This window comes from Dipodomys ordii, unplaced genomic scaffold (assembly GCF_000151885.1).
Source record: "Dipodomys ordii isolate 6190 unplaced genomic scaffold, Dord_2.0 Scaffold84, whole genome shotgun sequence".
In the NCBI taxonomy this organism is placed as follows: domain Eukaryota; kingdom Metazoa; phylum Chordata; class Mammalia; order Rodentia; family Heteromyidae; genus Dipodomys; species Dipodomys ordii.
The window spans coordinates 5,559,496-5,574,877 of NW_012267300.1; the positions used below are offsets into that span (position 1 = coordinate 5,559,496).

At 51.1% G+C, this 15,382-nt stretch overlaps 1 protein-coding gene across 1 annotated transcript; it reads left to right on the forward strand.

Moving 5' to 3' along the window:
- Positions 1-5,280: 5,280 nt before the first annotated feature.
- Jph4 (junctophilin 4) lies at positions 5,281-15,197 on the forward strand. Its single transcript, XM_013025419.1, has 6 exons — positions 5,281-6,175; positions 6,708-7,257; positions 7,836-8,607; positions 11,805-11,923; positions 12,213-12,745; positions 13,656-15,197. The coding sequence occupies exons 2-6, from the start codon at positions 6,879-6,881 to the stop codon at positions 13,737-13,739; spliced, it is 1,887 nt and encodes a 628-aa protein (XP_012880873.1). The 5' UTR covers positions 5,281-6,175; positions 6,708-6,878; the 3' UTR covers positions 13,740-15,197.
- Positions 15,198-15,382: the final 185 nt, after the last annotated feature.

Consider the following 15,382-nt stretch of genomic DNA (forward strand, 5'->3'; position numbering starts at 1 on the left):
GCACACAGTCTGATCCTCTGTAACAAAACAAGGAGCCCCAGTGGGTGAATTTGTGCGTTCTCCATAATAGGGTATGTGGGCACATTGGCTGGTGTCAGTAAGACACAGGGAGTCTGCACATATTACACTCTTCTGTGGCAAAAATAGGCTCCCCAGGAGATGTTCTTGGGTAGATTCTATCATTCCCTATGTGAGACAAAAGGAGATTGGATATCTGCCAAAGTCAAAATGCCAGAAGGGTCTACTCAGATAGTCTTCCCTCCTGAAAGCCCGTGGGTTGTTTCCTTCATCCTGGGGCCCACAGTACTGGAGTCCTTGTGAAAAGTCTCTGAAGAGACTTTGTGCTGGGTCACATCCTGAATGTCAGTCAGAGTTGTCCCTGGGATCACTGGCTGGTGGTGGCTTTCTGCTCCTTCCACCTGCATTCTATTGCAAAAGTTTAGACACCCTGTTGGGGGGGCAGGGCCTCATTGGTCTCAGGCCCTATTGTGTAGGGCAAAATCAGTCCAAATTTTGCTTCCAAATCAGGAAAATGAGCTGTGATGTACACCTTGTCTCTCACTCTTGGATCTGAGGCCACTGAATTTTGTAAAAAGTCTGGCCACCAGACTACATTGTGACTCTCTACCTATGCAGCACCTCTATGATACTGTGGGTGGGGCTGGAGGAAAGATGGTGTCACAAGTCACTGGGGCTGAGCTATATGCTTTTTGTGATTTTCTGTTGGTCCCCTGTGTACCTGTTAGAACAGTGACATCTGAAGAAATAATTTATTTATAAGGCTTATAGGTCATGAGGCTGTCTATAGGTGTCAGAAGGGTCCAGAGAAATTGAAGGGTAGTCTGTTTGGGGGAAGTTGGAGGGTCCAGACTTTGGAACTCATTGACTCCATTTCCATACTCCAAAATGCTTCTCATCCTGTCCTAGGTCAGTTTGGGCTGTCTTCTGCACCACAGTGCAAAGTACAGTTAAGCAACTTGGCCTAAAAGGGATGAGGCAAATGAGGTACTGTAGAGGAGATGGGACTGCAAGCACACAGGTTTTCTAGGAAAAATTGCCAAAGAAATCTTTCTTATGTGCTTACTATGTATTAAATACTGGAAGTTGAAAAGTTCCTATTTTCTTTAAGTTAGTTTTTTTATTTTTTTTTTGGTTGGCCGTGGGGCTTGAACTCTGGGCCTGGGCACTGTCCTTCAGCTCTTCAGCTCACAAGGCGGGCACTCTACCACTTGAGCCACTTCTGGTTTTCTGGTGGTTTATTGGAGATAGGAGTCTCACCGTCTTTACTGCACGGGCTGGCTTTGAACCTCGATCCTCAGATCTCAGCCTCCTGAGTAGCTAGGATTACAGGCGTGAGCCACCAGCGCCCGGCTTAATATTTTATTTTATGTTTTTGATGGGTCATGGGGCTTGAACTCTGGGCTTGGACGCTGTCCAAGGTGAGCACTCTACTGCTTGAGCCACAGCACCACTTCTGGTTTTCTGTGGTTTATTGGAGGTAAGAATCTCACAGACTTTCCTGCCTGGGCTGGCTTTGAACCATGATCCTCAGATCTTAGCCTCCTGAGTAGCTAGGATTACAGGTGTGAGCCACCAGTGCCCGGCAAAGTTAATATTTTAATGCATATCTTTTCAAACCCTAATCCTTTCAGATCTCAGCCTCCTAAGTAGCTAGGATTGCAGGCATGTTACCAGTACTCAGATGCATTTTCCTAATTCTACAATGGATGTCTCAGTTTTATCAAGAGTTCAACCTCTTCCACCACCATAACACCACAAAATATATTTGTTAAAGCATATTAAGCTGGCGCTGGTGGCTCACACCTACAATCCTAGCTACTCAGGAGGCTGAGATCTGAGAATCACAGTTCAGAGCCAGCCCAGGCAGGAAAGTCTGTGAGACTCTTATTTCCAATCAACCACCAGAAAACTGGAAATGGTGCTATGGCTCAAGTGGTAGAGTGCTCGCTTTGAGCTGAAGAGCTCAGGGACAGCGCCCAGGCCCAGAGTTCAAGCCCCATGGCCAACAACAACAACAAAAATTGGAATCATGCCAAGCTATTTTTCAGGCCACTATTTTCTTGACATTTACATGGACTAAACACAATGCCAGGTGGTTTCCCTCCATGTATTATCATAGTACTGTTCATACACAACCATTTCAATCCTCAGAGTCAGTTATGTTACTCGTACTTTGGAGATACACAAGCTCAGAAAAACTAGATAATATGCTCAGGATTGTTCATCTTTGGAAGTCCAGCTTTTGGCCTCTAGCCTAGATTGCTCAGCTACAGCGTTAGTGAAAGGATTGGATGAGGTCATACAAATAAGAGTGCCAAACACTGCATCTGGCTCCAAGCACAGGGCTGCTTCATCTACATTAGTTCCCTTCTCTGTGACAATTGACCATTGATAAATTGTGGCAAAGCAAACTGATCACTCTGGGGGTAAAAAGTGTCCCTACTGTGACAGATAGGACTGGGGGACTTGTTAGAACAGAGGAGAAAAGGACATCCAGTCCACAGAAAGATCTGAGGGCCTGGGACTGTGGCCCATACATTCCAGGGTATTCTTTTTTATTTTTACTTTTCTGCTACTGGGGCTTGGCCTCAGGGCCAGGGTTTTCTCCTTTAGCTCTTTCCACTCAAGGCTTGTCTTTCAACATTTGAGCCATAGCTCCACATCGGGCTATTTCCTAGTTAACTGAAGATAAGAGTCTCACAGACTTTCCTGCCCAGGCTGTCTTTAAATTGTCATCCTGATATCCCAGCCTCCTAAGTAGTTAAGCTTATAGTTATGAGCCACTGGCACCAGTTTCCAGGTTACTCTTCTTCAAGAGTATTTTATAACTTCATCGGACCCTGAACCTTAACTTGTAGCTCAGCGTACAATATAGAATCACCCTATAAACAAGGAACTACATCCCAACTTCCAGGCTGGACATGGTGTTGAATGCCTGTAATCCAAGCACTCAGAAAGTACAGAGCAAGTTGAAGTCAGCTTGGGCTACATAGCAAAATGTTGCCTCAAAAAACAAACAGATAACCATATAGGACAAGGTCTCCCAGACCCATATGTTGATTTTTCTTTTCATGTTTTCCCTCTTTTCTGGGAGAGAAGGAGAATCTTAGGGACAAGTCACTCTGTGGACAAGGAAGGAGCTGATACTTCTGCAATGAGACTTGCCCCAGAGTTCTCTTGTGGATTCGTCTGGATTGCCTCTTTCCAGGGAGCCAGCACAGAAAGCTAAGTTCCATCCTCATTCTCTGTTCCAACCTATGAACTTGTTGTGGTACTAACCACAATAGAATTGTTTGATGGTCATCTTCTCTATTAGGTAGGAAACTCCACTATAAAATCTTGGACATTGGGGCTGGGAAGGTGGCTCAATGGTAGAGTGCTCACTTCGCATGCATGAGGCCCTGGGTTCGATTCCTCAGCACCACATAAGCAGAAAAAGCTGGAAGTGGTGCTGTAGCTCAAGTGGTAGAGCGCTAGCCTTGAGCTGAAGAGCCGAGGGACAGCGCCCAGGCCCAGAGTTCAGGCCCCATGACCAACAAAAACAAAAATAATAATAAAATAAAATCTTGGACATGTACCTGATATACAATAAACTATGTAGACATCTGATAAGTGAATGAATGAATGCTCCACCAATTGTCATGTCTCAAGGGAACCCATAGTTGCATTGTTTTGTGCCAATCACTTGAAATATGTGTTCTCTGCTAGGCTCAGTGGTATATGCTTGTAATCTCCCCATTCTACAGGCTAAAGCAGGAGAATCACAAATTCCTAACTAATCTAGACTATATAGCAAGTCCTTGTCTTAAAAAAAGAAAAACAAAATCCATGCTCCAAAGGCTTAAAATCTACAGGTTTCTCCTCATGTAAATATTTAGACAAACACCATACTTTTTAGGAAACAGGGGAAATCCTGTATATTACAATCTTCATATTCTTCATTTTACCAAAATATTCAAAATGGAGCCATAGTCTATGGGAGACTTCAAAGCACATGGAATCCTTGGACAAATTACAGGACTCAAATAATCTGAAGTTGAATGTCAGTAATATAGTCTGTGCTTTGCCCAGGCCCTAAATTCAATCCTCAGCATGCACACACACACACACACACACACACACACACACACACACACACAAGTTGGAATGTTCTAATCCTATCTGCCAGCTCTGCTGTGTGGCCTCTGGTGCATGACTTCCTCTCCTGGGCCTGGGCCTTAATTCTCTTCTCTATAAAATCAGGGATGGTGTTGAGCGAGTAATGGAAGGTACAGGCCTTATATGAAAATAAAAGCAATTGAGCTAGACACGAATGGCTCATGATTACTATCCTAGCTACTCTCAGGAGACTGAGGTATAAGGACTTAGATTCTGAGACTCTTATCTCCAATTAACCAGCAAAAAGAGGGAAGTAGAGGTGTGGCTCAAACGGTAGCGAGGTGGCAGTGAGCCATGTGAGAGAACATGAGGCCCTGAGTTCAAGCCCTAGCACTGGCACAATTTTCTTCAAGGCAAATTGTGTTTGACTACTTACCCTGTTGTGCATAATGGAACAGTGTCCTTTCCAAACACTTAGGTGTTAAGAGACAGAAGTGGATGCAATCTGAGGAGGCTGAGGTTCTGTTTGTAACCAGTAAGGCTGAATGTGCTCCCTCTCTGGAGATTGGATAGGGACACAGGGATGGTGGGCCTGAAAGGGGCTTTGTCACACTAACGGCTTGCCCAAATATGTTGTGTGTGTGTGTGTGAGAGAGAGAGAGAGAGAGAGAGAGAGAGAGACGTATCTTTGTTTCCATGTTTACAAAAGTGAAGATTCCAAATACACGAGGCTTCACCAAGTTTGATACATTCCCCCCCTTCCCTAATCAAAAGCAATACACCCTTCGGCCACCTTCAGACAACTGAGGGAGAAACAGCTAGGAAGGTGAGCTCCCGTCAGGGCCTCAATTCAACCTTCCTTGGAAGGTACGAGAGGGTGAGGTCCCCCTCCAGAGCTTTCTTAGGGAGGGCAGTGGGTTGACTGGATACAAGCAAGCATCAATGCCCTAAGATGCCTCCTGGCTTCTGTCCAAGCAGCTGGCAGGTTCATCCCTCTCCCAGGGTCCTCCACAAACACCACTTCCGGCCCTCCTGCCTCAATCTGGGCTCCTCCTGACTGGATTTCTATACTGGCACCTTCCCTTTCCCCTGCAGAGATTTCTCCCTCCCTTCACAACCCTTATTTCAGCCCCTAGGTCTCCCTCCATATCTGTTTCTTGTCCTCTTCCCTTGCTTCTCTTCTCCTAGCCATCCTTCATCAGCACTAGAATGGGTCTCCCTTCCGGTCTCCCAGGCCGGCTGTCTCTCTCCCCTTCTTAGCTGTCACCCCTGCACTTCTTTCTTTGTATTCCTCGCGCCCTCTCCCGGCCTCACCGACATCTCTCCTCCCCCGCCTGGCTCTGGCCTCCCCCTGCCTCCCCATCTTCAGATCAGTCTCCTCCCCCTAGCTCCTCTCCCCTCCCGTCTGCCTCACCCCACTCCCCGCCCGCATGCTAGTGTTTCTTTCCACACTGGGGGTCTCGGTACCTCTCTTTCTCCTCCCCACCTGCCTCATCCCTCACCCCGGGGTTAGCAAGAGCCCTTCCTCCTCTACCTGGACTTCCCCCCTCCACCCCCATCATCGCCACAGACTCTCCTCCCCACTTCTCCTCGCTCCTCTCTGCCCCTTTAAATCTGCCTGGCCCAGCCTCCCCCGTGATGCTGGGATGGAGCAAACATTGATTTGTGCTGGGATGGAATCGGAATTTTGATTTTTTTTTCCTCTCCCAACCAAGGAAGAAAAAAATAATAAAAACACTCCCCTCTTGATAGCCCCTTCCCCCCTTCCCAGCCAGCTCCCAGCTCCTCTTCCCTATCTTCAGCCAAGGCAGATTTTCCCCCTACACTATTCTCATCTCCCCCCACCCCTGCCGCCACTCACCCCCCACCCCACTAGCCTGCTCCTCCAGCTGGGAAGACAAGACAGGGGGCTCTCTCCGCTCCTCCGCCGTCCTTCTCTGGCTGGAGCAGCCTCTCCGGAAGGGGAGGGGGCTTGGCTGGTCCGGGTGAGGTGGGAGTGGAGGTATCCAGCCATGGATGCTGTGCCGGGGAGGCAGCCTGAGCCCCAGCCCACATGGTGAGTAACCTGCCCCCTCCCTTTTGCCCAGCTGCCCATCCCCACCCTCGGCTTTCTCCCTACAGAGCTTCCTCCATCCCCATCCTCTCCCCAAGAGCCATCTACCCACCTGGCTCTGGCCTCCCCGTACCTTCTCCCTTCACCCCTCCACCCCCGTTTGCTAAGAAAACCGGAGGAACGGGGCCGGGGTGGGGGTACTAATGGCAAGAACGCAGGTGGCCTCCGACTCTGCCCAGCCCCCTCCCCCACCCCACTCCCAGCCCCCCGCCATCCACACTAGGCTGGAAAAGTAGGACTCCTGCCTAGGGTTGGGGCCCCAAGTCCTGGGAGGCGCCCTCTACAAGTTGGGGAAGATTGGGGTGGGGGGCGCGGAGGTTTCCCCATCTCCCCAAAGGGAGATGCTGGAAGGTGCTGCCGAATGGGGGGTGGGGTGGGCCAGGGGGCGGTGCTGCTGCTCCACAGCTACCGGCCAGGGAGCGGCGGGCAGAGAGGAGGGGCCTTGCTCTCCACTTGCTCCCCTTTTTCTCCGCAGCCACTCAGGATGAGGGTCCGGCCCTGTCTGCCCGCGCTGGGGCCCCTCCGCCCAGCCCCAGTCTAACTGCCCCCGCCTCCAGGCCGCGCCCGGCCCCCAAGCCCCCAGCCGGCTCTCCAGCCCCAGGATGCGCTGAGCCGCCGGGGGGCTGAGGCCGCGCGAACTACATGCATGTCCCCCGGGGGCAAGTTCGACTTTGACGACGGGGGCTGCTACGTGGGGGGCTGGGAGGCGGGGCGGGCACATGGCTACGGCGTGTGCACGGGGCCCGGCGCCCAGGGCGAGTACAGCGGCTGCTGGGCGCACGGCTTCGAGTCGCTGGGCGTCTTCACGGGGCCCGGCGGACACAGCTACCAAGGCCACTGGCAGCAGGGCAAGCGCGAAGGGCTGGGCGTGGAGCGCAAGAGCCGCTGGACGTACCGCGGCGAGTGGCTGGGCGGGCTGAAGGGGCGCAGCGGCGTGTGGGAGAGCGTGTCCGGCCTGCGCTACGCCGGGCTCTGGAAGGACGGCTTCCAGGATGGCTACGGCACCGAGACCTACTCCGACGGAGGTGCGGGGCGCGGCCCCCTACGGTTTGCTCATCCGCATGAACCTCCCGCCAGCCCGGCCCGCGTGCGCCTTCCCCAGCCCGGTGCCGCCTCTGCGCCCCTCTTTCTGTTCCATGAAGACGCCCCTTCTCAGCCCCCATCTCTCCCACCAGCACCACCCTCAGGCCTCCCTCTGCGACTGTCTCCAGCCTGCACTTCCTTCCCCAATCTAGCTGTGCCTCGCACCTCCCCTGTCTACTGGCCTGTCCTCTCTCCTCTATTTCCTCCATCAGCCTGTACCTCGTGGTCCTGTTTGCCTGTCTTATGTCCATTTTATACACATCCTCCTCCGTCGGCCTGCCCCTTACACTGGCCTCCGGCCTTTCTCACACCCAGGCCTGTCTGTCCCTCCCCCTTTCTCCTGCTCCCTGTCTTTCCTTGGCTCTCCCACACCTTCCAACCCAGACTGGCCTGGCCCCAGCTCCCAAGGCCCTTCCCAGGCTCCACTCCCACCTGACACTTGGGCTTCCGGGGGGGGGAGGGGGTGGATCGCTGGGTTTGAGGGATTCTGACTCTTCCTCCTACTCCTATCCACCGACAGGCACCTACCAGGGCCAGTGGCAGGCCGGGAAGCGCCATGGTTATGGGGTGCGCCAGAGTGTGCCCTACCATCAGGCGGCGCTGCTGCGCTCACCTCGCCGCACCTCGCTGGACTCAGGCCACAGCGACCCCCCGACGCCACCTCCACCCCTGCCCCTCCCTGGAGACGAGGGAGGCAGCCCAGCCTCGGGCTCCCGGGGAGGCTTCGTGCTGGCTGGGCCCGGGGATCCGGACGGGGCGTCCTCCCGGAAGCGCACCCCGGCCGCAGGTGGATTCTTCCGCCGCTCTCTGCTGCTCAGTGGGCTCAGGGCTGGCGGGCGCCGCAGTTCCCTAGGCAGCAAGAGGGGATCCTTGCGTAGCGAGGTGAGCAGCGAAGTGGGCAGCACAGGACCCCCAGGCTCCGAGGCCAGTGGGCCCCCAGTTCCTGTGCCACCCACCCTCATCGAGGGCTCAGCCACTGAGGTATACGCCGGTGAATGGCGTGCCGATCGGCGAAGTGGCTACGGAGTGAGCCAGCGCTCCAACGGGCTGCGCTACGAGGGCGAGTGGCTGGGCAACAGGCGGCATGGCTACGGGCGCACCACCCGCCCCGACGGCTCGCGCGAGGAGGGCAAGTACAAGCGCAATCGCCTGGTGCACGGAGGACGCGTCCGCAGCCTCCTGCCTCTGGCCCTTAGGCGGGGCAAAGTCAAGGAGAAAGTGGACAGGGCTGTGGAGGGTGCCCGTCGAGCCGTGAGTGCTGCCCGCCAGCGCCAGGAAATTGCTGCTGCCAGGTGGGCATCTGGTGTACAGGGTACAGAGATAGGGGAGGGGTGTCCAAGGGAGGACTAAGACTCCAGGCCTAGGACTTGGTGGGGAACAGTAGGCCTAAGGCCAGGCAGTGGTAGTCTTGGAATATGGGCTGTTTATATCTGAGGCTACAGGTGGGTGTGGGTGTAACTGTGGGTGGCCGGGTATTGCAGGGAAGTGGTGTAAGACTGTGTGTCTCAATGTCTTTTGTGTGGAGATGTGTATCTATGTGGGTGTAGCAAGGAGCTCTGCATTGTGCAGGCCCAGAAACCTCTTGGAACACAGACAAGTCCCCAGTCTTCCTCCTCTCACAGCCCCTCCAGGCTTAAAGCCTCAGGTTGGGAGCATCTGTCCTGAGCCCAACAATCCCTTCCTGAATGGGTTCCAGGCCCAGCCCATTTCATGCTTGGTCCTTGAGGAGGTCTAGATTGGATAAGTGAACTACAAACCTGAAAAACTAGTCTCCCCCAGGTTTACCTCCTATATTTTCTTTTACCCAAGTGGTAAAGGTTTAAGGGGAGGAGGCTAGTGAGATTTTCTTTCTGTAAATCAGACTGACTTTCCATGAATCAGGAACCTTGCAGAACCAATAAGAATATAATGTAAGCCAAATGTGTAATTTTGTTTTCCACTAGCTACATTTTTTTAAATGAAAAGAGGGCTGGGGGTGTGGCTAGGAGAGGAGAGGTAAAGGGCATGAGGCAAGCATGACACCCTGAGTTCAAAACCCCAGTACCAGCCCACAAAGAGAGAGAGAGAGAAAAAAAGAGCAGATGAGATGAATTTAACAATATATTTGTATTTAAACTACTATTTTCAAAATACCATTTCAACTCACAATCAGTATTACATTACTGAGAATTTGCATTCTTTTGAAATAAGTCTTTGAAATCTAGTGTATATTTTATACTTGCAGCATGTCATTTCCATTTAGATTATCCAAATTCCAAGTGTTTACTAGCACCCATGTCTTAGGACTACTGAAATCTATAGCACAGCTCTAAAGATAACAACAAAAAGAAATTGTAATAGGATTCATGGGCCCTTGGTTTATACAACTTACGCATTTGAATTTTTATATATTGGATGATCTTTAAACACGATGTAAGCCAGGTGTAATGATGCATGCTTTCCTAATTCCAATAAGGCAGATGTATTGAAAGTTCAAAGCCAGCCTGGGATACATAGTGAGACCCTGTCTAAAAAAAAGTCTAAATAAATAAATGGAATGAGGGCATAATTTAGGGATTTTGTTGAAATTTGCAACTGTTTCGGAGGGCCAGAGATTAGGAGATTCCAAATATGCTCCAATGAATTGGTATAATGAGTGATAGGTTTTTATGTGCTTTGGTGTGTTTATGTGGGTGTGTGGTGTGGGTGTGCCTGAGTGTGTGTGGATGGGTGGGTGTATATACATACATACATGTGTATATGACATACACACGTCAAATCTAGAGTAGATCTAGAGTAGAGTAGACTGTGCATCTTTAGATGTATCTATGTATAATGGTGTTAGAATGCAGACCTTAAACCAGGAAAATGGGAGGTCAGAGCCCCAGAGAACATTTTGGGCAAGATAGGGTGGAGGCATGTGCAGGAAAAAAAACTGATCTCAGTAACTAGAGGATCAGGCAGTGGGAGGAGGCTGGTTGGTCTCCCCAGAAACAGGCATGGCAACTCTCATTGGCTACTGGCTGCCATGGAAACAGCAGAGCCTCAGCATCAGGTGCATCTGCCAGGTAGCTTCAATCTGACTTGATGCCTGAGTGCAGATTAAGTCTACTGCCTGGACATGACTGTGTACACCTCCCACTTACAAAAACACAGTTTCTTGCAAGTTGTACAGCCTTCATCAGAACTCAGTGCAAACAAGCAGTATCAAATCTTGATCCTCACATCTGCCTGGAACCCTGAGATCAACTCAGTTTCAGGACAAGATTAGTCATATACAGTTGGAAAGCCCTGACAGAACAACATCTGAAATCTCTCCAAAGTAGGCTCTAAAGCGCCTTGATTTTCAGAGGTTGGAGGGAAGGAAACTGACCTTGTCTTCCAAAGTACATAAACAAGAGGTGAACCTAACACTACACTGGACATCACCAGACCTTAGTTCCAGACTGCCTTTCTAAGCCAAATAGAATAGACCTGTGACAAGCACATCTGATCACCACTATCTCTGCACCACATCTCAATCAGAATTACAGAATTAACATAATGATTCTAAGCCATCTATGATAAATTGCAGAGGGCAAAAGGGAAGGGTAAATTAACACATCTGAAATTAGAGAAAAAACTGAGAAACTATAATGGGTAAAGGACTGACAATGCTTCAGGTGATCTGTACCTAAAGAGTAGAGCATGATGGGAGAGACGTGTGGAAAGGAGACTAAATGCTTACCCAGAAGGTATAATCACCATGTTGAGAAAGCATATTGGTAAAGAGAGGGACTATGATCATTGTAAAAGGGACAACTCAGCCCTACTCCCAACTCCAGAGCCACAGGGCCAGGGGACAGTGGCAGTGACAAAGGAGAGGCCAGATAATACTCTTCTATACTAGAAGAGGTAGGATTAAATTAGAGGGCTGACAGTAGAAAGGGGAAAAGAGGGGGTAGCTGAGAACAAGTAGGTTGGGGAGAGGTGAAACTGCTTGGACAGGATCAAGGTAACAGGATAGCACCCTGAACCCCACCGGAAGGCGTGTGACTCCAGGGGGCTCTGGAGGCCTTGACAACAGAAGAGTGCGGACTGCAAAGCAGGCAGTAGGCATTACTGAAAATTCCAAGAGGTACTACAGAGTACATGCTAAATGGAGGAAGGCTCCAGTTTCACTGGGGCAAAGAGCAGGACAGCAATGGAATAACAGTTCAAGCAGCACCTGGCCCTGAGGCTGGAAGAAGGAAGTGTTACTACGGTATTCAAGGACAGAAAGGTGTGAGAGAAGCTGGAAGGTGTGATAACAGCAAACAGCTCAGGTCTGAAAGGGGAAACTAAAGGGGATGGTGGCCTGGCCTGCCTGGGAGGGGAGCAGCAGGCAGAGCAAGGAAGGTTGAGGACTCCAGAGGTGAACTCACAGCAGGAGAATATGGTAGGAGTATGGGGAGAGGGATGGAGCATCTGAGCAAGTGCTTATTTAAAATGGGGGAAGACTTTCTAATTTCTTATCCTTGGGGCCTGACAGGGCAGCAGATGCTCTCCTAAAAGCAGTGGCAGCCAGCAGTGTCGCTGAGAAGGCTGTGGAGGCAGCACGGATGGCCAAACTGATAGCCCAGGACTTACAGCCCATGCTAGAGGCCCCAGGTAAGGTATGGGCATCCTAGGGAAAAGAAAAGCCTCTGGGGATCTAGAGAGGTTCATGCATGAAGAAGGGGTGGGAAGCTCCCTAAGGTTTTAGGGACTGGGAAAGGTCAAAGGGTAGAGGGTAGGGTCAAGCCTAGTTGTCTGGGGAGTGGTCCTGGGAACTTAGGAGTTAGGGTGATGGGAGGTTTGGAGTACCAAAGTCCTGAAAGATACTTATCAGGGTAAAGCTTCAAGCTTTCTAAGTCTCCAGTTATTGAGGCCCCACTGATTCTTAGCTGTTCCTGCCTAGGCCGCAGACCCAGGCAGGATTCAGAAGGTTCCGACACAGAGCCCTTGGATGAGGACAGCCCTGGGGTTTACGAGAATGGACTGACCCCCTCAGAGGGCTCTCCTGAGCTACCCAGCAGCCCTGCCTCCTCCCGCCAACCTTGGCGACCCCCTGCCTGCCGCAGTCCACTGCCTCCTGGAGGAGACTGGGGTCCCTTCTCCAGCCCCAAATCTTGGCCTGAGGAGTGGGGGGGGCCAGGCGAACAGGTAGAAGAACTAGCTGGCTATGAGGCTGAGGACGAGGCTGGAATGCAGAGGCTAGGGCCCAGAGATGGATCCCCACTCCTGGGAGGCTGCAGCGACAGTTCAGTAAGCCTTCGAGAGGAGGAAGGGGAAGATGAAGAGCCCTTGCCCAAGTTGAGGGGCCCAGGGGGCTTGGAGTCTGAGCCTGTCACCACACCGGTCCTGAGGGACCCATCCTCAAGGGGTCCTGATGCTGGGTGCCTGACCGAAGAGTTGGAGGAGCCTGCTGCAACTGAGAGGCCTGCCCAGCCGGTGAGATACCCCTTCTTCCCCTCTTCGTGCCCTCTTTTTAAAGCTTTGCCTCCCACTCTTTTTAGACCTCTGTCTGATCTCCTGGGGGGGCTTTAATTTTGACTCAGCTTGCTCTGCCTGGTCAGCTTTGGACAATATCCCACTTCAAAAAACAGGAAACTTTCAAGCTGGAAAGAACCCTAGAGACCTTCAAGTCCAACACCCTCATATGATAGTGGGGAAACTGAGGTCCAGAGCACTTAAGAGTGTCTTGCCCCTGGTTACAAACTAATAATTAATGGTAGAATCAGAACATTTTTTTTTCCTGTTCCCTTTCCATATCATTTTCAGCTCCCAGTTTCCTACTCCACCCCCACCCCCACCTCCGCACTTTCTGTCTTTGGTGCCCAGAAATAAAAAAAGGAAAAAAATTGTTCCCTCCCTACCCTCACTCTCCCTCCCTCTCTGGGAAGAAGAGAAATGGAGGAGTGGAGAGAGCAGAAAACTGAGAAAGGTGGAGTTTCCTCAGAACTCTCTGCTCTGATTGGTCTGGAGCCTTCTCCTGTCTCCTAGCAACCACATCCTCACCCTTCATCCCTCTGCCTTACTGCAGTATGGGCTGCTGCTGCCAATGTCTGCTACTAAGGCCAGGCACCTTCTGCCTTGCCCACATGATGTGCTGGTGGGAGGAGAATGGTGGGGGAAGGGCTGTCCCTATCTTGAGAGTACCAGAGCAAAGGTGGGGCCCTGCCTGGGAGAAGAGAGATGTTTTGCAATCTGAAACAAAGATCAGAGACTGCCCTGCTCTCTGGCTATACACAGAGGTATACAGGGCCCTTCAGCTTTGCCAACAAAGCCAGGGCCAGTAGGTGGAACTTAGCCCAGACTTGGTCTTCAGGGACTGAGACTGCTTTTCCCTGTCTCTCTCTAGGGAGCTGCCAATCCCCTGGTGGTGGGAGCCGTGGCCCTCCTGGACCTCAGCCTGGCATTCCTGTTCTCCCAGCTCCTCACCTGAGGCGACTTCTTGGCCTCTTTCTGGCTTGGTCACCTGCCTCTCTACCCCCTTTGACCTGCCTTTTTCTCTTTTCCTCCTCCTGGTTGTGTTTTCTCCTATCTTTCCTTCTCTCCATCTTTTCTTTTCTGAGCTCCTTTATTTTTGTCTTACTTTTTCCCTTTCTTCTTTTGGAGTATCTCATTTATTCTGGATCTGTCTTCCTTGCTCCCTTCTCCACCCCATCCCCTTCTTTCTCTAGATTGTTTACATATGAAGGGCTTTTCTCTCTCAGAGTTGCTTTCTTCTCTGAGGCATACAAATCTAAGTCAGACCATTGCCCCCATGCCCTCCCCAACTTTTCTTTAAACCTAAACTTTGATGAGGGTGGGGGGTTGGTATCCTGAGGAGTCTCCTGAGTGGAGGAAGAAAATAGAGAAGGATTAACTGAATGCAGGACTAGGTACTAGCTGAGCCCCTGTAGTTTCCTGGCCCAAATGAAAAGCTGGAGGAGCCATCTTTACCCTTACCTTGGAGGATTTTATCTCACCTCCCAGGACCCAGTTAGGTTCTTGCCTAAATTGAACCTTTTCTGGGGAGTAAAGGGAAGTGTACAATGGAATAAACTCCCTAGACTTTCCCTTTCTTTCCTCAGTAGCCAATCCCTCTTCCGAACCCCAAGGATGGCCACTGAGGATGCCATGGCATGCCAAGAGCAATGTGTAAAGGAACAAAAGTATTCAATACAGCCAAGCCCACCCCTCTCAGATTCTACCACTGACCTCTATGCTTCTGTGGTCTGGACTCACTTGTGGCCTTTGATTAAATTCCTAAGGGGCCAGAAGAAGACACATCTACTGCAGAGGGTTAGAGGCATTGAGCCAGGGCACCATTCCCAGCTCTGGTGGCTGTGGTGGGGAAGGCATTTCTGAAAGATGGACCCAGGAATGATAAGAGAAGCTGGATGGGCAGCAGCAGCAGCTGTGGCAAGTCTACTAGTCTCCAAATGGGTTTCCCCCATCACGTTAAAATCTGGCGAAATGGGAAAACAACCTAGAAAGGATCAAAGGAAGCTGATGTCTCCAACACTACACTTCCCAGACAGGGCAGAGGTGGGAGTCAAAGATCAGAAGAGAGGTCTTATTTGAAGGTGTGTGTACCAGGATGTGGCTGATCTCTGGTACTAGCTTTTCCCCTGGGGACAGGAAGCCCTAGGACAAGGGACTGTAGAGTCCCCAGGGGAACATTTCTCCCTCCCCTGCATGAGGCAGAGGCCAGCTGCCTGCCAACCCCCTCCCTCACGGAATGGCCCAGCCCAGGAATGCCCACCATACACACCCACTTCTTTTTTTTCTAGTCAAAACTCTGTTAACTCCTTGGCCTGCCTCCCTCCTTCCTCCCCTCTCAACCTTTACTTCTGATTTCTATTTCATGGAATTTGGGATTGAAGTTATACAACAGTGCCGCCAACACCAAGTCTTGCAGGAAAAAAAAATACAAAGAAATTTAACAAAAAAAATATATTAATAAAAAAGTTCAAAAAAAAAAGGGGTGGGAGATTGTCATCTCCTTTGGAGTGCGATGGTTTCAAACCCAAGCTCTCTGGGCTCTCCAGATGGTGTGGGGGTAACAGGAAGCCTCGGGGGGGGGAGGGGAGAAGGGGGGCT